Source organism: Paralichthys olivaceus, chromosome 20 (assembly GCF_024713975.1).
Source record: "Paralichthys olivaceus isolate ysfri-2021 chromosome 20, ASM2471397v2, whole genome shotgun sequence".
NCBI lineage: Eukaryota > Metazoa > Chordata > Actinopteri > Pleuronectiformes > Paralichthyidae > Paralichthys > Paralichthys olivaceus.
Genome location: NC_091112.1, coordinates 16,568,933 through 16,594,959, shown reverse-complemented (window position 1 = coordinate 16,594,959; position 26,027 = coordinate 16,568,933). Strand labels below are relative to the sequence as shown.

The 26,027-nt window shown below is 39.8% G+C and overlaps 1 protein-coding gene across 2 annotated transcripts in view; it reads left to right on the top strand.

Moving 5' to 3' along the window:
- The window catches only part of fam135b (family with sequence similarity 135 member B), a 62,048-nt gene that overhangs the window by 14,391 nt on the left and 21,630 nt on the right, over positions 1-26,027 (top strand). The window contains exons 1-4 of one of the 2 annotated variants that reach the window (XM_020090922.2): positions 3,152-3,501; positions 10,299-10,395; positions 13,505-13,584; positions 22,193-22,332. In XM_020090922.2, coding sequence (XP_019946481.2) covers positions 10,316-10,395; positions 13,505-13,584; positions 22,193-22,332 — 300 coding nt within the window. In that variant the 5' untranslated portion in view covers positions 3,152-3,501; positions 10,299-10,315. Of the gene's footprint in view, positions 1-3,151; positions 3,502-10,298; positions 10,396-13,504; positions 13,585-22,192; positions 22,333-26,027 lie in introns of those variants that run through there. The other variant, XM_020090920.2, reaches the window with a different exon arrangement.

Below are 26,027 nucleotides of genomic sequence, written 5' to 3'. Positions count from 1 at the left end.
GGCTTGTCTCACATTTCCAGCATTATTACTTTCCATTTGGGAATTGATGGAGTTGACGGTTTAGTTATTTGTTTCAGAGCTGATTCTGAATGTTCAATATAGACGCTAATCAGTTCCCTGCTTCAGCCCTGCTGGTGGTTTCCCACAATAAAACCCCAGGTATATTTCCATCTGCCCCACTTTTTCTTCTCTTTAATGGAGTGGAGTTTTCAGTGGATATTTGAGTCACATGACAATTCTCGTTGTCACCCTAACCAAGCGCAAAGCTCCATTTTATATTTCCAATCTGCCTTTTTTATGCCCAAATTGAACATGTGCATAAAAACAGGTGGATAAAAATGGAGCGCACGCTCCAAAATATCCTACAGGTGTTCATTCACATCAATTTCATACTCATTATACTCATTCATTACCTTGGTTTGCCCTGTATTGAATCATCTGTGTTTATTTACCAAGATTTATTTTTTGTGTTTCTCATCTGTCTGCACACAATGGTTTTCATTGACGATATGAGCTGAGTTTTTGTGTGATCATCCACTGTGTAAATTACATCACAAGATACATACGCCAGATCAAATTACTTTTACTTTCACAGACTAGAAATCATCCTCTGAGCTTCATATTGGAATTGGTGTCCTTGCTGCGTAACCTCTGAAAGGTTTTTTGTTTTTTCAGACTATATGGCTCTGGCAGCCGTCTGAAAAAGAAAAAAAAAAAAAATCAATAGTGCTTCTCTCTTAATCAAGAGTGCTCGCAGCTTATGGCAAAACGCCATGAGAGAAAGCAGCAACTGACTTTGGGATTTTTAAGCGGAGGGTGAAGCTGGGAACGGGAGGAAAGCGCTCATTGTGGGCTCGCTCGGTCAGTGAGAGACACAAAAGCACAGAACGACCTGGTGGAGGAAACTAATTTCCTCCTGCTGATAACTGTTAAACACACAGTTACCATAGACAGCGGGCATTTTCATTTATTTGTTACATAATCCCTCCCCCTCTCCCTTATCTGACAAGTGATTAGACAGAGAGGAGTTGTTTATCCAGGACAGATGGCATTTGAATTGCAGCACCTGACTGCCAGAAACACAGGAGACGGTGCTGGTTAGTGGTCCATTGTTACTTTGCTGTATACAGTTTCTTTAGTAATACAATTTACATAAGAGTACTGTACAGTTATAACACTTAGACTTTTAAAATGCTGCGACAAAAATATATGCTAGGGTTTTTCCTATTTAAGCCTTATTTATCACGTGCCCTCTATAAATATTATATCTATTATTCATGGCTCTTTAAACCTGCTTGCAGACATGCACTAAACTCCTAAGAACCTCTGGACATTCTCCAGAGGGGCTGTATGCGTGAACGCAAATGTCTGACTGAGAGTCTCCAGACTTTTTGTGGACTCTCTCCAGCCTGCCCCCTACAAAGTCTGCAGAATGTTTGAAGGAGCTCACAAGGGAACACAGCAGGAGACCTTCCGCAGGTTTTACCATCAGCGATAGAGTGTTAATGAGTTTTTTAATATGCGACAGACGCAAAAATGAAAATCAAAAGAACTTCTCAGGATGAAGGAGCCTGACATGTAAGACACAGTGACGAAGATGTCAAAAGAGCTTTTGTTGATAAGAGTCAGCGCTGGTGTGCAACAAAAACATGTGATCTCCACCACCCCTCACCTGAACACTCTGGAGATTTCTGTGTTGGGAACATGACTGAGGGGAGGATCTCCCGCTGCGCTGTTTGCAAACTCCAGAGAAAGGCAGGTCCCCATTCTGTGGACATCCTCTGGAGTTCATGTCTGAAAACAGTTGTCGCATTCTCAGGACAGTCATTCTCTTGCCATTCTATACACACTCATTCAGACTTACATTTAAATTTCTCAAGAGAAGAAAAGAAAAGAAAAAAATCCCACTTGTGACTAAAAGTACATGTCAGTATCTTTTCTACATATATGACCCCACATTATGTTACATATCTGACCCATGGCTGAATTTGCCTGTTGGATGGTCCAGGGGCAAAAGTAAGATGCTTGGCTCCCTGTTCTTACTATTCTCTGCAGAAAAAACACATATACAGATATACACAGAGATATACATTTGTCGTTTTAACAGCAAACGAAAACTAGAAAAACTTAAATGTATTCAACACAAGCAAAAAAAAAGAAAAAGCAGATCATTTAAAATAGGATTGAAAAAGGATTTTCATTACATCTGCACTTATCAATCACTTCATGCCAGCAAGAGGGAAACAACTATGTAGCATAAAAGCTATTACCCGTCATCACTAAACTGTAGATGTAGATACTCTGCTGTTCCTCTGTTCCGCCCTGTAGTGTTTCAGCATCTTTCCAGACATTGTTCTGCTTTTTGTGGTCAGCAACTTTATTTTTTCAATTTCCCTCTTCTTCTTAGCCTTGTCTTCTAGCAGCAGGCTGATCTAAATATTCACTTTCAAGACACATTGAAAAACTTTTAATTTGCATCATTTTCAGACTTTCTTGTGACTTCTTCATGATGGGAAATCATTTTCTGATCTATAAGAGCTTTAGTCTCTCACACCAGCCGTATTATTTGCAGACATAGCTTGAACCAGAGGCTACTTTTGTTCACCTTTGACTTATATGCTGAGGTTGATAAACTGCGTTTCTCTGCTTCTCTTGGATGTATAAATGATTAATTAGAACCATTCCAGCTCTGAAGTTCATTGAAATAGTAATTCATCACGAGAAATAATTGTTATGCCAGCATTTTATGACAATGTAGTGAGTTATAACTGAATCCAGAGCATAAATCTTTGCAGACGGATCCCTCAGAGATTTGTTTGTTCACGTATGAAACATGTGTAGTGGGATTGAATGTGATTTAAAAAGTGCTTGTTATTTAGGGGTTCACCTCTCATAGCGTTGCTCCCTGAACCTCTGGTGAATGCATGATGATGGTGGTGGTGGTGGTTTACTCGTGGTCTCCCGGGTCACGTGACAGCCGCGTGTTTTATTATCGCATTATTGCTTTGTGTGCATCACATTTCCCCTTTGTTTCTTTGCAATGAAATGTTCCCTCTGCACGGTTCACTTCAGCTTTTAGGGGGCAGGGTCTGACGTCAGCGCGCGCACACACACACACACACTGACTGGGCGCTGACTATTAATATTCCCCTTGATTTATCCACTGTCTCTAATGCAGCTCTTGTGTGCGGATCCGGAGGATGAGCCCCCGTTCTGATGCCGCCACAGACGCTGCTGCACTTTCCCAAATTTAAATCCCCGCCGGGAGAGAGAGAGAGAACAGAGAGAGAGAGAGAGAGAGAGAGAACAGAGAGAGAGAGAGAAAGAGAGAGAGAGAGAGGGGGGACTGCAGAACATACAGGGTCTGGATGAATAACCATGGCAACAGCAGCAGCAGCAGCAGCAGAAGCGGTGATATAAACATTACATCCACACAGCGACACCGTGAGTGGAGGCTGGAGCCGGAGTCCTCTGCGGATCTCACTCTTCATCACTGCTAAGGTGAGGCTGCGTTCGGTCTGGACACCGTCCGCCTGCGGTACAGTGTCGGTGGGGGGGCTGTTGTCTGCGTGCGTGCATGGGGGGGGGCACGAGAGGGTTCATGAGAGGATGGCTCGTTGCTGTATATCACAGCAGAGAGACAGGGAGAGATGCTGAGTGATGATCCGAGCTGTCAGGATGACTGGGGATGGATTTGAGGGGAAAGTCTGGTTTGTGCACCATGTCCTGCTGCTGCTGCTGCTGCAGCGTCTGGCTCTTTGACCCATTGTGTAGTGTGGCCAACATGGGGCTTGTGTCCTTTTGTAAGGACACTCCACATTGATCAGGTATAGCAAAGCTTTTCAAAATAAAGGTGTTCAAGCACTCTCGGGCTCAGAATGACCTGACCGAAGCCCAGTATGATGAAGTTACGGGATGTTTGTCACAGCTGCTTCACAGTTACAGTTTTGCACATGTGTTGGAGTCTTAAATATTAGTCCAACGCACTGTAAATAACGTAGCAAAGCCCCCACTGCAAAACGAAACAGCGCAGAATTGTTGTTTTGTCACGGAATCCTGTGAGAAAGATAAAAATAGAAGAAAATGATGATGCGAGGCTAAATAGATTACATGTGACGAGGCTATCCAGGCACTCGTGACTGATGCAAACAATTCATTAGAGCAGAAAACCACAAGACCATGTCAAAGTAGCCCAACCAGACTGTGTCGTCTCAGCTGTTTATCCATCGTCATCGCTTTCTTTTCTGATACATACTAACCAGCACTTTTTTTTTTCAAAACAAACAACCTCATGTTGATCCTGAGTTGAAGATATAAATAGTGGTGATCTTGGCTGCTGATTGCATGCCACTCGAGCAGCTCTTTAAACAGCACAGAAGACTTCTGGGGTTTTGCAAGTTGGATTCACCGGCTGGGTAAAACAACAGTTATTAACAACAAAAAAGAGAAAACAGCCCTTTAATCAGTAGAGAATCTCTTTCGGTTGCCAGTCACATCCTCTTAAAGTCATACTCTGACTCACTTAACTCCATAACTCATGGCCGCTCAGTCCCTCTTTTTTTGCCTTTGTAGGGATTTGGCATTGTAATTCTAACAACAAAGGGCCCGATACAGCATCATGCAGGGTTTTAGCTAATGCTAGATTATGCCGTCACATGATTCCTGGGCTGGCTCAGTGGATTCCTGTCAAGGGCACTCTGCCTCCACATTCCCAATTTCTCTCCCTGATATAGTCAAGTATGGTTTTATTAACTTTGATTTGACAGATCAAGATATTTCGCTTGAAGGAGCTGATATTTCGTCACTTATCACTATATTTGAGTCCTTTGTCTGTTATTGTGTTCTGCAGAGGGAGTCGGGTGTCACTGAATGGAATATTGTCTGAGATTAATTTCCGGCCCTTTTTATTTTTGAGCTGTGCAGCAGCGTCCACACGTAGCAGACACACTCTGCTACAACGACAGCCATGCTTGTAACCGCTGCGTCTTCATCCTCCCCAGAATGAGACTGGAGGTGTCAGCCAGCGTTCCCGGCTGAGCTGACACCGTCAGGAGAGGGAAGCTTTGGGGCAGAGCCAGGTTCTCCGTAAGGTGGAGGAATCATTGGAGCTGCAAACTCTACTCATCCAAGAGGGCCAGCACGTTTAAGTGTGTGTGTGGTGTGTATTAAACAGTAATCAGACAGCAGATGGCTGTTTTGTAATGATTAGTGTTCAATGACTTGCAACGAGGACAAAATCAGTTTGGAAAAGTGCACAAACAGCAAATTATAAGCATTAGCTTGAATAAGGGTTTTGCAGATATTTGAGAGCAGCATTGTACAGTCATCAGAGCACGGCTGTACATGCATTTCATCTGCGATTTGTGCAACAAAAAGAAGGTGACATTATTTATCGTGATTACTTTGCAGTCTTTCATGCCAACAACTGTAGAAGCTGAGTCTACATCCACACTATTACATTTTCATTTGAAAAAGCATCAATCTGCTATGGATATGCGTGGTGTGCACCTAACTATGGAGTTTGAGAACCGTTAAAACTGAGAAGTTTGAAAATGCTGCTTGTCCAGTTTTAGTTTGAAAAAAAAAGACAGAGAGAAACTGAGATGTTTGGAAATAATGAGGTCAACACTCACAACTTGCTGTTTGGGACTCTCCATTCAAGACATAACCTTTGCTGACTCGCCAGGCTCCTATCAAATGACCCCCTTCAGGAAGAATCTGGCATGAGCCTCATATACCAGTGTAGAACAAAATATTGATAATCAATTACAAGCGTAGCTCACCCTGTTGTCTTTGCCAACAGCTTGTGCAGTTAAATTCTGTATTTTACAGATACCGCTACTTATATATGCGTAGGAGACCAGATAATATTCGAGCAGGCTGCCCCACCTTTTGAGTTTCAATGATAACTGAAACTACCACAGATTATTTTTCAGGTTTAGAAGGATAGGGTGAGGTGAGGTGTCAAAAGCAGCAAACACATCTTGAGAATTTTCTTTTTAAATTACTTAAATTCTTAACCGCAAAATTCATATAAATTGGATCCTGGTTAAGAACTTGTAAAACTGCGGCCTAATGGAAAGAGCCATATAAAGGGTTTTATTCATGAGATACTGCTAAGATAAGGCTTTCAGCTTGGACAATTTTTTGTTTTTCTCCAGTGAAAATTCCAGAAATAATGAAGGATTTCTCTTCACCAATGAAACATTGTCTGTGTTGCCTTAAGCATTTCTCCTTGAAAAAAAAAATGTGGCTGATTGCCACAGACAGGCCGTGCTTTGGTGTCAGAAAATATTAAGAGCCAGACAAACAAACACGTCTTTGGTTTTGGTCTTTTCGTGGGATCTGCTGGCAGTGTGACTTTTACCCTTTCAAAGATATTCTCCATTGCTTCAGTTATATATTTCCTGGAGAGCAGTTTCATCTTCATCATCATGATCATCATTGTCATCATCATCAAAGGGCACACACTGTATCCTGCCCGGATGAATGACAGCTGTAGGGCTTTGAAGCTGTCTGCGTGGGTGCTTTGGTGTGTGCCTCGCTGATTTGATTAACTTATTGATGAATTTTGGCCGAGGCTGATAATCAGTGCATGTCCTGTACATGTGCTCCAGCTATATACTGTACGTACAGATGGTTTTTAAATCCCAAGTCCCTGCACTGTGAGCCTAGGCTTAAACAAGTACACAGTGTTCACTCTCCTCCTTACTGCCCACCTTACACATTGCTGAGGGAAGTGAGCAGCTCCTTCATATAAATCTCTGATACAGCAGGTGTAAAACAGATAACCAGGATGTAGCATTCAGCGCTGGAATTAGGGAAGCAATGAGGCAGCTTTGGTTGGCTTAGTCAGCGCTGATGAAATCACACGCTGTATATTCTCCACTGTCTCACAGTTCTGCATCCAATGGCCTATAATTGGCTCATGGCTTTACGATGACTGGTCACCTCGATACACACGCAGCTTCACTGTTATTCCAGCGAGTGTCAATGTGACACGACAGGCAGAGTCAGCAAGAAAAGAAAAAACACATTCACTGTGTTGTTTCTTGTCCCTTCAGGCCTTTTGCAGCAGCGTCCGTCTAATGTACCACAACAATGCTACTGTGCTTGTCAGGATTCTTTTACTGCACTGCTGGCTTTTACTCCTTCTCCACACTGCCGGGTTTGAAAAACTCAGGTCCTGGATTTATTGAAGATTTCTCAGCCATCCTTTATGTACACTTGGCAAGATTCTTAAAATGCATCTTATCAGCATAAGTAAGGTTGAGGAGACCATCCCTGCCAAGTGAGACGACACCAGACTCACCTTATTTGCCCAAATGAAATCCTGCACTTGGGAAAGGACACAGAAATAGATTTCTCTGCTCATAAGTGACAAATAAGAACTGACTATGGACTCGATCAGCATATTTTTTACATTAAAGAAAGTGATCCATCAAAACTAAAACATGCAAATGCATACCGAAAAAGTTCGAACTAATTCTTTATTCCAAAATATTTGGTGGGTATCGTATTGGGAAAAACAAACTTAATCACCATACTTGCTTTGTCACTCATAGAACAATTGGACGGCTTAGCAATCATGATGAGCGCGCCTGTCAGGCTGTATTTTTCATCCTTCCCGAAAAACATAGTACACCATAAGGATTGATTAAGCTACGTGGTATAGTTTGTTATATGCCCTTATGTAAGCCACACGCTTTCGTAAGTCTGGTTAGCTAACTGAGCATTCCAAGGCCAAGGTGTTCATCATTAGCTAACTACATTAGTTTACAGGACGCATTCCTGTCGTTCCAACAATCAGAAGATAGCCTGATTGAAAGATGTTGTTTAGTCCTCATCCTTAAATGATAAAAGTGACAACTGTACTTCTTGAAAATGCGAACAAGTAATTAAAAGTTTGTCAGTGACTCATCTTATAGCTAATTTACCATATATATAAAAATTGCTTTTAAGTATGGTGTTCTTCTGTAACAGTAACCGTTTTTTTTATTTCAGTTACTTTTAATAAAATCAAGAGTTCATAAAGATGCTGGCTTGCAACATGCATTCTTAGCCCCAGTCCTTTAGCACTATATCAATAAACCATCAATCACAACTTCTTTTTAAGGATTGTTCTTTTAAAGTGTTTGAATATTAAAAATTCAAACACAGAATGTTGTTCAATTGATGTTTTTGTCAAAAGGCGGGCTAGCAGTATACAGAGGTGACAAACACACTGCTAACAAGTGTTAGGCAGCAACATTAACAAAATGAATAATACATCATTGTAGCAGGTAACAACAGGAACTAATTTAGCTTAATTTAGCAAATAGTCTGCTCATGAAGTAAAATGCTGTCACTTATTTTAAGTCATGAGAGAAGCTGTATTCACAGAATATCTGCAAATTGGAATTAACTCTACTAAGGTTTGAATTTTAACTGATCATAATAAATAATAAATAAACGTCTCAGATCTGGTGTTATTTAATATCAGATAGATCTTCACTGTTTGATGTCTGACAGTGTTTTTTTTACTGTGTGTACATTCTGCTTGCTAGCGATCACATCCAGTTTTTACAGCACTTACAGGAAGCATCAAATGAGGAGGTTATTTGAGACGCAAGCGTTTCATCTGCTTGTGTTTGGCAACAGCTCAGATTCACCGCGTTTCAGGTCTGTGGGAACTTTATGAATACTCTGGAGTATGAAGTCCATTTCTTTCGTAATGATTAAGAAATTATGGATTTCAAATAAAGTTACATGATTCTTGTTCGATGTGTTGGGGAAAAAAAACTGAGGTTCAAATGCTTTTAATGGAGAACTGTCTTCTTGTGGGTTTTCACACCTGAGGCTCAGAATTCCTGGGGTGTGTGGATCACAGTTTCTTGTAGAGACATCTATTTTTAATGGTCTGATGATGGTCTGGTGTTCAGGCACACATATTTTTCTGCTTAAAGGAGACACAATATGCTTTTTCATTTTTTCTTCTCACAGTGCATTTTGTAGGTTTTTTCCAATGTAAAAGATCCACAAAGTAAAAAAGACCAGGTTTATGGTAACAACAGTTCCTCCCCCTCAGAGACAAACAGCTCCTGCCTTGACAGTTTTTCTGGTCAATACCTCTGCACGATTGTGATGTCGTGCTAAATTACAATAGCCCACATTTGAATAATATAGATCATGAAGCTAGTCTGAAGTATCTCCTAACAAAGCTGGGTAAAGCAAGAATGGAGGCCGACATTTCCTTCATGGCCTGGAAGCCGTTCACCAATCAGGACAGATTTAGCGAGCTAGCCAATCAGAGCAGACTGGGCTTTATCAAGAGGTGGGCGGTAAAAGGAGAGAAACTTTCAGACAGAGGCTTAAAATAGTTGCTGCAGAAATTAACAGGATGAAAAAAGTGATACATTTTCAAGTAATAGCCGAATTAATTATGAATGTATGTCTCCTTTAATGAACTGACTTCTGTTTACATAAGCTAGTACCTCTCAGGCCCTGGAGATAACTCTCATTTCAGTCATTGTTAAATGCTTTATATTGTAAAGTTGATCTCTAAAAGTCAAAAATATTCCATCACTCTCTTGTTAATGGGAGCTGCATATTTTCTGTGCATTATTTTCCCATGTTTGGGCCAAACAGGAGATGGAGACATTCATTTGCTCAAGGTAGAAACTCCATTTGGAAAATCTCGGTACATTACAACCTTCCACTGAAACACAGAGAAACCTCTGGGATACATTAAGCCTTCATATTACAACATTGGGTTACACATAATTGTGTAATAAAATTTGAATTTAAATGAGCAAGGCAGGTAACATGTACAAGTAATTGCCAATTTTGCAGGTGTTCTGCATTTAATAAGGGGGCAATATAGAACTATACAATTCAAATAGATGTGTTCCTCCCAATTATACAAGTAATAACCATGTACTGTGGCTGACATTTACAATAATGGATGCTGAACTCTAAATAGTTCCTAAAATGATTTTACTTCAAGACAGCTACAAAGATAGTTCTTTCCAGCTGCACACATCAGTGCTTTAACTCTGAAATAATCACATCATAGGGTGGTATTCATTATCTGACATTTATCTGAACAGTGATGATGAAAACTATTTTCAGAGTGAGATGTCTATCTCATACATCAGTTCGGCCGGCCGGGCTTTATGAGTCACATAATCTCAGCAGACAGAAGATGTAACAATGTGAGCTAGTTTTAGAAATGTATCTTCTTTTTTTTCTCTCTCTGTCAATCCTGCTGTGTGTTTGTCTGATATGTCTTATTAACTGGTGTTCTTGTCTCTCCACAGGTGATGAGTGGGAATATATGATGTCTGAAGTACAGGGAACACTGGAGTTTTCTGTAGAGTTGCACAAGTTTCACAATGTGGATCTCTTTCAAAGAGGGTGAGTGATTGATCTCTGCAGAAATCACATTACTGGAGTCATGACTTTAGTTCATCACCTGGCTTGACAACTGGCAAGTCAGCAAACTCACAGAACATATTTGTGTTGATTGGTGACTTGTTGTACTAAAATACACCATAATTGTTTAGGTAAGACAGAACTGAATCTATAATATACATTTGTAAAACACATATCATGAACAGTAGAGGTACAATGGTTTCAAACTGCCATTATGTCCCTGCCTTTCAGATAATCTGTGGTTATCTATCGAGCAATTGCAGGTCATAGAAAGGTTGTCGTGACCTTTGTATGAGATACATTTTCCCTCCAACTCATATTAACTTTGCCAAACAAAAAAATGAGCTAATACTGAAGAAGATATGACTCATCCTAGAATGATGTTGTGCACTTCATATTTATTCGGTTAATTAAGTTGTTGAAAGCTGAGCCCACTGCTGCATTAGTTCACTACACTTCTCATCAACATTTAGGTTACTGTGTCGTAAAATGTATTAACTACACTAAGAGGCAAAAAACAACAAACAGGGAATGCATGACTCAACTGTGACATTTGTTTTACGAAAAATTAAAACAAAGATGAATATAATGGGACAAAACACTTTTGGTTTAATACGAATAAAAACATATTGTACAATGAGGTTGATGTTGAGTGTCAGCAGAGACCCCCTGAACAACCCCCTCCAACATGAAACCATTTCAAAACGTTTCAGAAGTTATAAGCTCATCATAAAAATAAAAAGTATCTAGCTTGTACATCTTAGTAGTCACTAACTCTGTGGTAACATTACATTCAATCACATATTTAAAGAGTTGATAATTAATTTATTAAACAGTTTTCAGTAAAAATATAAATAATTGATGGAAAGACACCTCAGAATCTTTATTAACCACAGGAAGCTGATGGCCCATCTTTTTTCTGAGTTCTGTTTTCTGTTGGTTTTAACCTGAACATAATCCAAAACTATTCATTTTTCAGATTATTATTTTTGTGGTACAATAACAAGCCCTTAAAGATATAAAATGGAGGAATGACAATATTTTCAGCTGCCCTTAAAGCGGCGGTGATGTAATGTACAAGCATATAGAGTCCAAACTATCCACACGATAGACTGTATCAATATGCAGTTTGATGTGGAGTGTTAAAATGACCAAATAACGTAAAGATTTTGACTTTTTCAATTTTTTTCATGATATTTTGTGACATAAACAAGGGCCATGTTTATCCCAACATCACGATGTGTCTGCAGGAAGATTAAAATCCTCTCATGTGGTCTGTGAAACACCAGCTTTAATGATTTCCCCTCTCCAAATGGGCTGGGCTGTAATCCCTTCAGCTGAGTGCACTAATATGGTTGTTTTTTTTTACCAGCTCCCATGTTACTCTCAGACAGCCCCTCAGATCCAATGTGAACACGAAACAGAATTGGGTCCCAATGTAAAGTTGTGGATTAAGAACAGTTAGTGACCAGGACCTACACAACTCCTCACACAGAAAATGTCATTGATGAGATGGATGCTAATCCCTGCACCAGACGAGGGGGCCACAGCTTGTACACTTAAGGGCCCAGTTACAGACTGATTGCATTTAAAAAAAGAGATTAAATCTACATTTGATTTGTAAAGGAGGCGACGCCAATGAGCACAGCACTTTCACTTTCCACTAATGGAGGCAAAGTCTTAGATTGGTTCTTGCAATTTATTACATCGCAAATGTGCCAAACCACTGATTAGTTTCATTGTACTCCAGCATTTATTTACCTAGAATTATTGTAAATGTGGTCCCACAGATGTGAGTATGTTCGCTGTAAGAGGTTTGTGGATTCGCTTCTGACCAGGTACTAGCCACAGAGTTGACCTATTTCACTCCATAAACAGCCCTTACTTATTTATCAACCCTTCAAAACCTTTTTCCATGCTCTTCACTGTCAAGTCTCCATCTTTAGGTGCGCTGTCGCTAACGCACTGATTATTACCGTGTTCACGGCCATGCTTCAGTTTCTCAGATTGTCGATGTGTCCCCAGGGAGCTGAGATGTGCTTTTACACGAAGCTGAATTGGTCTGAACTGTCAAAGTGACCTTTTTAAAGAAGCATTTCACTCACCGCCCAATGTCTGGACAGTGTTGTAAATAATCCATACAGAAGTCAACCTCTTCTATGGCACTGCGCTGATATTGTTTTCATTCTCATGAATCCTTTGACTTTCATTTCCCAAATTGTCCCAAAACATTTTCATCTTACCTTAATTATGTTTGCCAGCATGGTAGAAGTCCAGCACCCAGTGCTCATATACAGCCTTCGAAGAGAGGAGCATTATTATGTCTTTTTAATTATTAATAACCATTTGCCCTTTATCTTTGAATAATTTAGCCACATTTGTACAATTCATAACTGATTTTATTTTACATGGCATTTTTAACTTCATCCGTGTCATGGAGACCACTCCTGAAGCTTTGAAGATACACTTGTTAGGATTATTATTTCAATTAATGTCATGTTGGTGCCACATGATCCCATATTCCACCAAGACACATCAGTAGAATTCCAAGTGAAATCACACTATGGGGGTAAATTAGCAATGCCAGGACAAATGCACAAAATAATATTTTGTTATGCCTCTGCACCTCCAACAGCCTTTGCTATATTTTTTGGTTGTCCATCCATTTGTATCATCCCATTCTCAGGAACACGATATCTCAGGGAATATCTTAAAATCTGGCACAGAGCTTCAAATGGATTTAAGGATGAAGTGATAAGAAGTTAGTGGTCAAAGCTTAGAATTTGTTGGGCCACTGTCAAAGGTAAAGGTCACAGTGACTTTTATTTTTTATGATGTAACCTTACCATTTATAAGCTAATTGTTAAAAAATACTTAAAATACCTTTAATAAAATTCCTTTAAAATCTTCACTACCTAAATTTTGTGAGAGACATAGATGCAAAATGCAGCTGGTTGCCAGATGCATACAACTATGAGGCAGTAATCTAGCGTAACAACAATTGTACTCAAGGAACCTGAAATACCAACAAGTATAGTATTTTATTTATTTCATGCTGTTTCAGCTGTTGTCTTTGTGTCCTCCTCTTCAGGTTCTACCAGGTGCGAGCAGGGCTGAAGGTCTCACCTCGAGTGCCCCACAGGTTGATAGCGACAACTCAAGACAATACGGGTAAGGTGAAGTAATGTTTACAGACACACACACACACACACACCTACACACACCTACACACACACACACACACACGCACACACTCACTCAAGGATAGTCAAGGACAGACTGCATTATGTGGTTTTTGTCTCTTAACATGTTGTATGTATTTGTTGTCATTCTGTGGTGTTATTGCTTTAGTAATAATTCTATCAGAATTTTTTATTGAAGTCCAGTTCTGAGTTAAATGCCTTTAGTGAAGTGTCTTATTTAAACAATAAAAGCTGATGAAGTGTTATACATAAACAGTCATTATAACACATAAACTGTCTTATCATTGCAATGTCGGATGTATTTTTAATTAGCTTTTGGTCATTTGGCACGACTCTGTGGTCGTTTCTCCTTGCGCTCATCATGTTTGTCCTTGAACCCTTTACATCTCTTTGTGGCTGTTTGTTTGACATTCAGAAATGTGACAGTGACTTCCAGCTGAGGACAAGGGACCCAAATTGTCATGAGGGGGGGTCCCTAGTCGAGCTCATTAGTAATCCATCCCCGTCTTCTCTTATGTATAATTAATGAGTAAACTTGCTATTTTGACAGAAAACAAGAAGGCCAGAGTTGCTTAAATGCATTTTGATAATTAGCATAATACTATTATCCCTGTATTGTCACTAGATTATGCAAATTAAACAAGTACCTGTTCTCTTAACAGTGACTGTCCAACCCATTTAATCAAACGTCATCCTGGGCTTTGAATATGGACAAATGATGAAATTAGCTTGATTATGGTCCCTACAGTCTGAAACGTGTTTAAACAGGTTGGGCTACATCCACAGAGGCTGTGATGAATGGTGACTGAGTGTGAGAAAACCTCACTTTACGCAGGGAAGTTTGTGTCTGAATTACACCCATTGTGTTGCTGTTATTCTGCACCTGTCCTGGAAAAAGTGTAATTTTACATTATGTGAACATGCGACAGAATGTTCTCTCAATGTATTCCTTCATGTCTTGGCTGTGTTCCTGAAATCTGTGGATTCAGAAGTGCTACATTGAAAGACATGACTGGAGACTTGATTTCCTAAAATAAAGCTCTCCACAGATGCCGGAGAAAAATAAGGAAACTGTGTATTTTGACAGCCATTTCTTTTATTGGCTTTATTTGCTAGTCAGTGTAGAGAGAGAGAAGCAGGGAATGGTGAGAGAGGCAGGGAACGGTGAGAGAGACGAATATGACAAGCAACAAAGATCCTCTTGGCTGGGATTCAAACTGTTGACATTGTGGTTATGCGGTATTAACCAATGGGGCATCAGAGCTCCCCGCTGTCTGCTTGTTGCAGTGCCTTGGATTTGCCTCAGAATGCACCAGAATCTTTAATATTCATTGTGGATAAAAACCATCGATTTAAAATGTAACTGAATATTTTTTCCCACCAATATACTGTTAATTCTTTATTGACTTTTCATTCATGAATGAGAGTGGTGTCAGGGAATTTTATGTCTCCACCTTGTCTCATTGATTTAGTACATTTGGCTCTTTGGACTGAAGACCGACTGACTCACACTGCAGGAAATAGCTGGCAGTTATTATAGAACAGTTCTCTAACACCGAATGAGAAAGCAGACAGATTTGCTTGTTTCAAATGCAAATTAGTTTCAGCTTTACCTTTCTCAGTTCTTTCCAAATTTCCAGCAGAAAATATCTCTCTTTTCTTATATTGAAGAATGTATGATTGAAAATGGCAGAGTAGGCTTAAAGGTGCTATGTGTACGTTTTCTCGATTTGTGGGGATGGTCGCCCAAGAGCTTCAGCCAGTAATACTTCTCCAGGGCAAACTGGACGCTACAGGCCAACCAGGTTGAAGCCACCTGGTTAGCATGCAAGCCTTAGTGGTAGAAAAGCAGTGACAAATATAGAAGCTAAATAAGAATTATAATTGGTATTGCATTCTACTGCTAGAGATGTAAAAATTGATGATTAATCAACAACATTTGTGTTACCTGCGTAGGTAATTTCAGCTAATTTTAATGCTGTATATGTAGCTATAGCAAAAACATACATGTAGGCCATTTAAAGCTGGAGCTGTTTCTATGGTTCAGCATTGAGAACACCAGAACAGGTCATTTTAAAAATATCTTGTTTCCAGAACATTTCCATTTAATAATTTTCTCATTGATTAGTTTTTTTCTGGATTCTGCAGATAACCAGCAACTAACTGGGTAAAAGGTAGGCTATATGCACTGTGCATTGTATATGTTTGAATTTCTGAATACAATTTCTTGCAGTTGCTTTCTAAGATATAAAATATACCATATACTCTGCCCTCTTTTGTATTCATAGGTTTCAGTTTGTCTAAACCCCCCCTGTGCGTTAAAATCGGGATCTCTGGCAATGCAGGAGGCTGTTTGACTGGCAATACTGATTCACAGTAATAATGGCTATTTTTAGCTTGTCATGACTGGTGAACCACGTGTTTGTGTGTGTGTGTGTGGTTTGTGTGTGTGCAGCCCACTGGTCATGTGAGGATGTTTTAATTGTGAGGACACAGAAGTCCTGACTGTCAGTTTCTGGTCATTTTAGGATCAGGATGTATTTTTAGCCTTGTAAAACCTATGGTTTAGATAAGCGCTAATACGGAGATATGTTCTCACAGCTAGAGAGGAGCTGTGCATGTGTGGATGCAAGGATGTGGCTTATTGTGAAGGCAGTGTGTCTCAGTCTGAGCTGTGAGAGTGATTTTTCTCATGAACACAGTGACAGGACCGCCAGCAGGAAAGACTATTTCCTCACCTTATTGTGGATGGGGTAGCAATATTAATGAGTGATTGCAATGGAAATGTACAGCAGTCTATTTTTAGCGTGCCAAATCCATGATCTGCATTTCTACATGATGTCAGGTGAGGAAGAGGAGGTAGAGCATCGTCCGCCTGGAGGTGGTACAGTCGATACAGTCTTAAACAAGGAGCATCGTGACTGTGCATTGCCTTAGACCAGTAAATGTGTACAAATAGTCCACATATTACACAGTTGATTTATTGATAGCACAAGCAAGCATAAGCTTTCTTTCCAAGAGTGCGATTATAAGATTGAAATCAATAACATGATTATGTGGAAAAGTGGCTGTAATCAATATTATTATATTGGGCTTCAATCAATGGTATATAATACCAAGAGTCACATGACTGCTTGTATGTGAAGTGTGTCGCTTGTGCTGATGATCTCTGCTGTTTCCTGAGCTCTGTGGAGAATATTAGAGTCAGTTCATTGTTGTGAATTTCTAGCCAGCAGCAGTTCACTTTCACTGGCTTCTTCAGCACTAGTTTTCAGACACAACCCGAGGGAGCAAAGTTAGCAACTAGCTGGCGAACACAGTGGAAGATTTCGCTGCAAAATTCTTCTCAGGCAGATACAGAGTCAAACTGAAAGTAATAAGGTGGAAACTGCTTATAGTAATCACACTTGTCCAAGGCCAGATTGATCACTATAACAGTTGATCACTATAACCAAATTGCGTAGCTGCTATATGATAGACCCAGAACGTGAGGCAAAGGTACAGTAGCAGTGCCTTTTAGGATAAGGTCTATACCACATGGCACACACACACACACACACACACACACACACACACTCCACTGCATTAGATAAATATTCATTGGTTTTAAAGTAACACAACTCCAAATGAATGGTAATGCTAATGTCTGCCATTTACAGCCATTTACTCATTATATATTACACAATTTATAGGTGGTAAGATTTAATGGTGTGTTTTTAGCTTATTTATGTTTCCCCCAATAGGCCACAGATTTAAGATGAAATCACAATGTTGTGAACTTAGAAAAAAGCTGTGATCCAGCATCAAACAGTAAGCCTGGCTCTGTGCACACTTGGAAATAACATCTGCCTTCATGACACATTTTCAAAGGCTGATTGTTAAACCAATAACAGAAAGTTTCAAGTGACAATTTTTCATTTCTCTAAGATGTAACTGTTGTTTTGGTGAACAATCGCTGGATGGAAAAAAGTCTTGCTATCACATTGATCCTGTGCGATAGCTGGAGTTAGCTGCAGCACTGGGCAAATTCATTTTATATCTGTTCATCATCAGGGTACAAATAATAAGTCATCTTAAATAGGTCAGACTAAACCCAAGATACATTGTTGGGTTAACCATAGGGGTGAGACTTGTTGTGGTGGAACATAGACGTGAGCACACTCAGAGAAAAAAAAAAAAAAAGACCTTTGTCAGTTTGTAGATTAGGTGAGAGATATTGTTTCTTCCAGTGGTGAATGGAATTATAAAAACAGGACTGAATGGTCTGAAATAGGTGACAGACGACAGGTTTATATCCAACATCCTACATCCCATGAGTCAGACTGTTTATTAACTCTATGAAGATTCACAGATTCAGTTAAGTTGCCCTTAGGAAATGCAGCCTATATATGATCCACTGACTTCAGTTGTTTATTTGACTATAGCTTTAAGTGGCAAACACGTAACACTGCTGCAATGCACATTACAGTGAGGATCATACTCATAATGCAATTGGAGGGCTGCTCCCTTCCCCTCCCCTCACATGTGCTGCTCCCTCCACCAGGTCGTGTATTAAGCCCGTACACCATCCTGAGCGTGAACCCAACACACCAGCCAGCACTCCGGCCGCTGACAGGAAATACATTCATCACACACTCACAGGGAATAATCCCTTACTATAATCCCTACTTCTCTGTGAAAGTGTATGCTTGACAATTCCTTTGTGTGACGGATTTTGCCACACACTCATCCAAAGCATTTTATAATTGTGATTCACACATTATTGCACAGTGATTTTCAAATATTACTGCAAACGGGCGGAAATACTGTGTAGAGATTTTTGTGTGTTTTACGAATAGACACACACGCAGACATGTTTGTACTTCTATCTTAGTAAGGACACTCATTGGCATAATGCCTTCTCTAGCCCCTTAGCCCAACCTTAACCATCCAAACTAAATCCCTAATCTAATTCTAACCCTAACCCTTAAACTTAGACTTAACCTTTAAACAGTCCTTTGAAAAAGTGAGGACCAGTCAAAATGTCCTCATTTTCCAAAAATGTCCTCAGTCTGTATGGTCTATGCTTAAAATACAGGAACACTCTCTCTCAGACACACACACACACACAGCAGATGTAGAGCACCAGAGGCTGAAAGCAGATTATTTCCAGCACACTGTGGCTTAAGCTTAATGGCATTTCAGCAGGTTTTAATGTGCAGGATGTGATAACGCCCCAACACCTGTGAGAGCTGCAGTTTACCACGACGTCAGAAAAGAGTGGGTTAGATGTGTTTCTGTTGGTTTCACTCACTAAAACTATTAATGGAGGGCGTGAGTGTCACAATTATATCTAACAAGAACAGCATGTGAATGCTATTGGACATTAAAAAAAATTATAGCGCCAGCATACTTTGGTGTCAGGTATATATTTTTGGAAGTTATGGTTTACTGTGACATTTATGGAAAAGCATTCTTACCAGGGAAAGAAAAAAGGTTCTCAGCCCTGATTAGTGCAAAGACACAGGTAACTAGCCTTGACTGGCTTAAAATTTATGTCAAAAATGTACATTTAAAAAAATTGCTCTATTGTATTCTTACAGTATTGCATTCTTTAGTCATTCATGATATTTGTTACACAAATATCTGGATGGGCTGAGTCAAGGGCAGCTGGATGTGCCTAAGATTCTTGCTAGGGTCTGAATACATGATATTATCTTGTAGCCTGACCTTAAAGATTTATTGCATCAGCAGGGATGGGATACAATCATTGTGCATCGTGCAATCATGTGCAACGAGTTATCATTGTTTTAGCTTGTGTAGTTTGTCATAATAGATGTAGACTAATGCTGCAAGACATCCATATATGAAGACAAGCAAAATGTTTCCGTTATCTTTCTATAGGTCCTATGTTGAGTCTGGGTTATTAAGTGATTCTCTTTACTAGCAAATATGGACTTATTTTGCTATTACATACTGTAACTTTTGACAGAGGAATTTAAAAATTTAAATTGAGGTGGAATTATTTAGATGTTGCTGTGTGACTCTTCGGATGCTATTGAGCTAACCTTTTGACTGTCGTGTCACACTCGACAGTCAAAACTATCCCTTACTGCCAACATTACTGCAACAACCCTCTCTTGTAGATACATGCTGCACAACATCAGGAGAAAACATCCCCTTCTCACTCAGAAGGCAGCACAGGTTCTGGTCCAGGCTCTGGTCATCTCACGCTTAGACTACTGCAACTCCCCCCTGGCTTGTCTACCCGCTAGTGCTATCCGACCTTGCAGCTCATCCAGGATGCAGTAGCTCGACTGGTCTTTAACCTATCATTGTACCCTCATGGTTAATGCACTTATTGTAAGTCGCTTTGGATAAAAGCGTCAGCTAAATGAAAATGGAACGGAATGGAATATTTTATGCAAGGAAGAACATACTGTCATTTTGTGTGTACGTGAAATCAGTGTTATTTATTATGTAACTTACAATACACAGAACATTCAATTGAATTGGGTGCAGCACAAATGTAAAATACAAGCTCAACAAAATCAGGTAAGAGATAGATTTACAAAAATAGCACTTAAGCTTGGCTGTTGTATTGGATTGCATTATAGTATTTTGGTGCTGCTGTCTTTTTTTTGCATTGCCTTTGTATGCAAACATTGCTGCTATCAATGTCAAAGCAGAGATCACTGCAAAGCAGTTTCATTATCAAGATCCTTTCACTTCTGTTCCCCTGGTACATGGTGTAATGTTTAATCAATCCAGTAAAACAAACTGGCTTTCAAAAGTAGTACAGTGCATGTGAGTGTTTCTGCCGCAGCTACAATTCATCGATTCTGTGGCTTTGGTAACATTGAAGGGCCACCCAGCACAGGAGATGAGGCGTGGATGCACCTTGGGGCCGTCTCGACTCTTTCACAGGTCAAACACACATAGAATAATTTCTGGGACTGATTAAATCATTCATGATCATTCTTCTGAAAAGCGACAGGGATGCCTTTAATCTTCTTAAATCAGTGGACAGAAACTCAGATGAGTACAAGGAAACATGTCAAGAACCAAGAAAATCAAAGTCACATTCATCTGACTGTAGGGAGACAGCACTAACACATGCAGAGCTATAACTCCTTCCACACAGGCTTCATCCCTGGAGGGATTATGCCGTCTCTGTCACACACCCACCAAGCCTTTGACAACAGTCACGCTCCCACATGTCTGTCTTCCTCGCGGGGGCTGCTTGACGCTGCGAGTAGTCATAGCATCATCAGGAGAAGGCCTGCGGAGAGAGGCAGGGTAGAAATGAAACAGAAAAGAGCACAACCTCAGCAGGGGACTTCCAAGACCTCTCACAGTTTGGAGCTGGACACATCTCTGCCTCCGAGACTGCAGGGAGAAAGTAGCAGAGAGAAAATGTCACACACAGAAGAGCTGGGACATGGGACACTCATTTATCAATTGTGGATGCTTGTAGTTTTATGCATAAATGTGTTGTGCATATGCGAACCAAATAATCAATGTCTATCCTTGCTTGAAAATGTGTGTGGAATTAATTAACTCCTTATGATGTATGCTAAAAGATCTTGCTGTAACGCCGTCCTCTATTTTAGCCACTATGTCCCTTCGAGGTCAGCACCGTGAAGATGGTGGTGCTTATGGGTCCAAGCTTATAAGAAGTCAAATAAAACATTTTGCCCAGAGGGGTGATTCCACCAACTGTGACAAATAATCTGAAATGCTCCCAAAAATATTTTAAGCACATTTTAAACCCTGGTGTGACTATGTGTGTAGAAAAGAAGTATTACTATACTCTCATGTCCTCAATTTAGATATGAAGCTATACAGTCACTAGCTGTTAGCCTAAACTAATGTGGCTAGTTTGTTTTGAAAAAGGGGCCAAAGCATTGAATGTACAAGAGTGATACAGATCCTTAAGAACTCCCAGTAAGAAATATAATTCCTAAGTATTTCTTCAAAACTACTGGGCCTTTTCATGGACATGAGCATATATCATCTATAACTTGTCCAATGACTAACAAGGCCTCCATATAAAGATGAATGACTTGGCTCCATTTCCGACCACTTTATAAAGATGAATCCCAAATAGGGGCATTGGTATCCTGAGCTGGTGATGTCATTTAGAGCCAGAGGACGTGTAGCAATGATCAGGGAGTGGTGTCAAGGTCCTGCCCGTACACATCACAAAGCAACTGCTTCTATTTGAGCCGTCAATGGCGATAAACTATCCTCATTTTTGAGGAGCTGTCGTTTCATTTGTCACTTTTTATATCTGGTAACATATTCACAAATCCTACGAGAGCTGAATATACAAACTCAGATCCCTGACAAATCCCAGTTAACATTTGCAAATGTCAGGTCAGGCATTTTCAAATATGGCAACATATTAGAAATTCTGAGCACATATTGAAAACGTCTGGTGAAGCATTTGGCAAATGAAAAGCCACGGTTTATTTCAGGCTGTGATGAGAAATGTATGTTAGAGACAACTCATGTGACTGACTTGTGTCAGTGATACTACACATGGCACATACTGAGCTGACTGTTATTTCGCATGTTGTTGTGTCCCACATCAGGAGAATGCAGCTTCAGCTCTGCGGGGGTTTACGACGGCACAGTGTTCAGCCGGATATTTCAGATCCTTTACAGAAATGAGGAGATTGCGGTGAATGACTGTATGATCTTCAAAGTCCACCTGCTGTTGGACGGAGAGAAGGTGAGTAATGCTGGTGACATTTTCTAAACACACACACACACACACACACACACACACATTCACACTTCCTCTAAGGAATGCCATTTGGCTGCTTACACAGTAGCCTGACTAATTACAGTGAAAACAGTTGCATAACAGTTTTTTGCTCCATAGCTGCAGCTTGTGTCCTTCAGAAATATTGAACAGCCATTAGTTCAGGCATTTTATCTTTCTCCTCCCATCTGACATATACAATATTGTCTTTAACTGAGATATACCAATAACTATTAGCATTATGTTAAATAATTCAATTAATTAAGCTCAAAGAATAATTTAAATAAATGGTTACTGTCTGGGAAAAATCCCATGAATAGCATCTCAAGTCAGAAAAACAAAGAAAATGTTGGTACCTGAGTTCCCTTGTTGCAGACGTCATCAATTATTAACCAATAACATAATTGTGCAATCAGCTCTAAATGGGAGCTTAGCCAATACAGACATTTCTATGATTAACATGCATGAGGTTTTTATTATTTCTTGGTTCCTTTTCTCTGCTCTACATTTTTTTTTGCAAACATTGGAAAGAGGTTTCAAGTGAAATGCTCTAGACACAAAAATCAAACACAGACTGACTTTCATATTATTAAAGTGCAATCACATTATCTTAGAGAGAAGTGCAAGTTCAAATTGTTGAACCTGAGCTGCACTGACCTTTCCCGACAGTCACTGTTGACCACTGCTTAAACTAGATAATTAACGAAAATGAATTACTTGTGTTTGAGAACTGCATTAACATTTGCCTCAGATCAAGATCAGAACATGTTTGGGGCTTAATATCAGCGTGCAGATGCAGCGACCAGGTTTTAGATAAAAACACATGAAAAATACAGATAAAGAAGTTTGAATCCCCAAATTCAACTGACAGTAGATGTTATTCCCTGTACATTAACCATTACAGACACATATTCAGTCGGACTATTGAGTCCTGTGACGTGCCTCTCAGAATTAACGTCTCTAATGTCCTGTGACCTCAGACTGCCCATGTTCGTCTCAAATGCTCAGGTGTGTAAACTTGCCAGACAGTTATTGATGTACTGTCTTTTATAGTTTAAACGTGGGCACGACCCTGAAAATCCACTCTGCCTGTTCTTTTGTTTTTGTTTGTTTGGGAGCCACCTGACCTCAAATTGATCAGCGGTGACAGCGATGAGACAGGCCAGAGGCTGGGCTGTGGGGAAGTTAAGATGGCTCCTCTCGAAGCTTAATCATCCATATGAGAGCCATGGCCGACTCAGTGACATAACCCTGCACCATCCACTCTGTGACATATGGTTTATCTGCAGTTTACTGTAGATGGAGAAGGTAGAACGGATCCCTGCTTCAGTCAGAATGTGCATATTCTGTCGACATGACTGGGTTTGACAGCTAATTTTACATGTTCCTGTGGAGATATGGAGACACAGGAGCTTAAAGGCGTATCAGATTTCAGCTGTAAGCGCTCCCAATGGCTCCTTGCTCATTAACCTTCTTGAGGTTATCTGCTGCTGACAGCTTCAGATAGCACAGACAAAAATAGCCCCTTGTTTCCTCTGTGTACACCTCATGTATGCTTAATCAATCAGAACATTAGCACTGGACAGAACTACCATGTATGTTTACTAAGTGTGTGTTTGAATCTATTTTCGACAGGAGGACCTGTGTCAAACCTTTATTATAACAAGCACCGCACCTCAATCTTCAAAAGACTCCATTACGCCCAATATCGGCTCCAACCTTTTATTTTCCCCACTTTGTTGTTCACATTTGAAAAGGCGTTGATATTCAATGGCACTCTGAACATGAGAGAAATTCAATCATGCCCAGTCCACGCTGAAGTAAAGGAAATGCAGGAATACTGTTTGTAAGCCACGCAGAGAGCATGAGGGGTCCATTAAAAGAACTTTGAAGTGACTAAATCAGCATTGCAAACAAGGTTGGTCGCAGCAAGGTGCATGGCAAACAGCAGGATTCACAGCCAACTGTATACATGCACTGTAAATCCACCGTATGCTTGTTGATTACTTGTGATGACTGTTACTCTTCATCAGTTTCATGTTTGAAATGCTGATGATGCTTATTAATAGAAAACATGAATAACGCGAACAGAAAGAGGAGATGATATAGTGGAGCAGCACATAGGATGCATATGCTTCCATGCAAGGGAACCAGCTTTCAACAAATGGTTTAGTGAGTATCACACAACATATGTTGTTGAGTTCACAGTCATCAACTCCTATATTTGGAGTGAGTATTTTGACCAAATGAGGGAATACTGAATCCTGTGGAGGAATGGTATTCAACTCTACAGATGAGTTGTTGAGACGACCTAAACAAAGGAGATTTGAAACTTTTCTCTTTCACACCTTTGGTCCGACAATCAGACTTTTAAATGATTCTAAAATAACAGGTGTGAATGGTGTCGCTGTCCATGGTCCAGATCAATGGAGCAAAATCCAGTCTGACCAAAAGATGTGGTCTTTTACCGGCTCAAGCTGAGCTATAGTTTGACTGGTTTGTAATGTTAAGATACAGAAACAGTTTTTCAGATTTTCATACCGATTGCAGGAGGTTGATACAAGATTAAAGAATGGAAGAAGAAGCAGCTTGCAGTTTTCTCCTCCAACAATGTAATGTTTGAACGACGAGGATATTCATTTTGCTGGTGGTAATGCCATAATGATATTAACGAATACAATAGCCACATCAACAACGCGGTGACGTCAGTTAAACACCTGTCATCAAATCAATTAATGCAAAGTATAGGTAGATGCAGCCCATGTAGGTGATGATGACAGGAAGTAAAACATCATACTAAAGTCTTCAGGGTTCAATGTGTAAGGTTTAGGTGAAATTAATTTTGGCAGAAATTTAATATAAAATAATCCTGGTGATGTTTTATCTTTAATTTGTCATGGTAGCAGCATGAATGCATGGTCCAAACTTTAAAAGTATAACAAATGTTTGATGGATTGTTGTGAAACTTGTCATAGCTTAAGTGTCTCAGTGATTATTTCTTGGGTCTGGTCAAAATTTGTCCAATACTCAGGTTTATGACTTCAGCTACTTACTCATATGGAAAACTATGACATTAAACATAGATGGTAAATATTACCTGCAAAATAACAGCATGCACCAATCAATTGCATATTTAAACTTGAGTGGAAACTAAAATAAAATGGATTAAGAAAATACATGACTAAACTCATTAAGTGTTGAATTTTGACCCCCTAACTGAAGGCCTGAGAGACGGGTAATAGATGAAAACATTAAATCTGTGCAGAATGATGAGGAGTTTGTATCCCTCTCTTAAATTTATATGTGAAACAAACATACATTTTCACAGTCCTCTCAACGTGGGTGCCTGGTGCTCTTTGATTACCCTCATCCTGATATTTTCAATAATTTAACAGCACCTGAATGGAATGTTAGCACTAAAAACTGTTAATCGTGATCTTGCCAACAATGTTCACACAACTGCTGTGGATTAAGAATGTGTATTCATGTGCATTTTCTTGTACCAATTTTCTGGTCATTTTGTGAAAATTTTGCGGAATTAGTAAGGACACTTGAATAAAGAGCGACAACAGAGGCTGCAGACTCCTTGTCATGTTTTTAGTATTTCCGGCATTTTACAGATCACCTTTGCAAAAGATGATTCTGTCTCTTTGCAGGTCTAT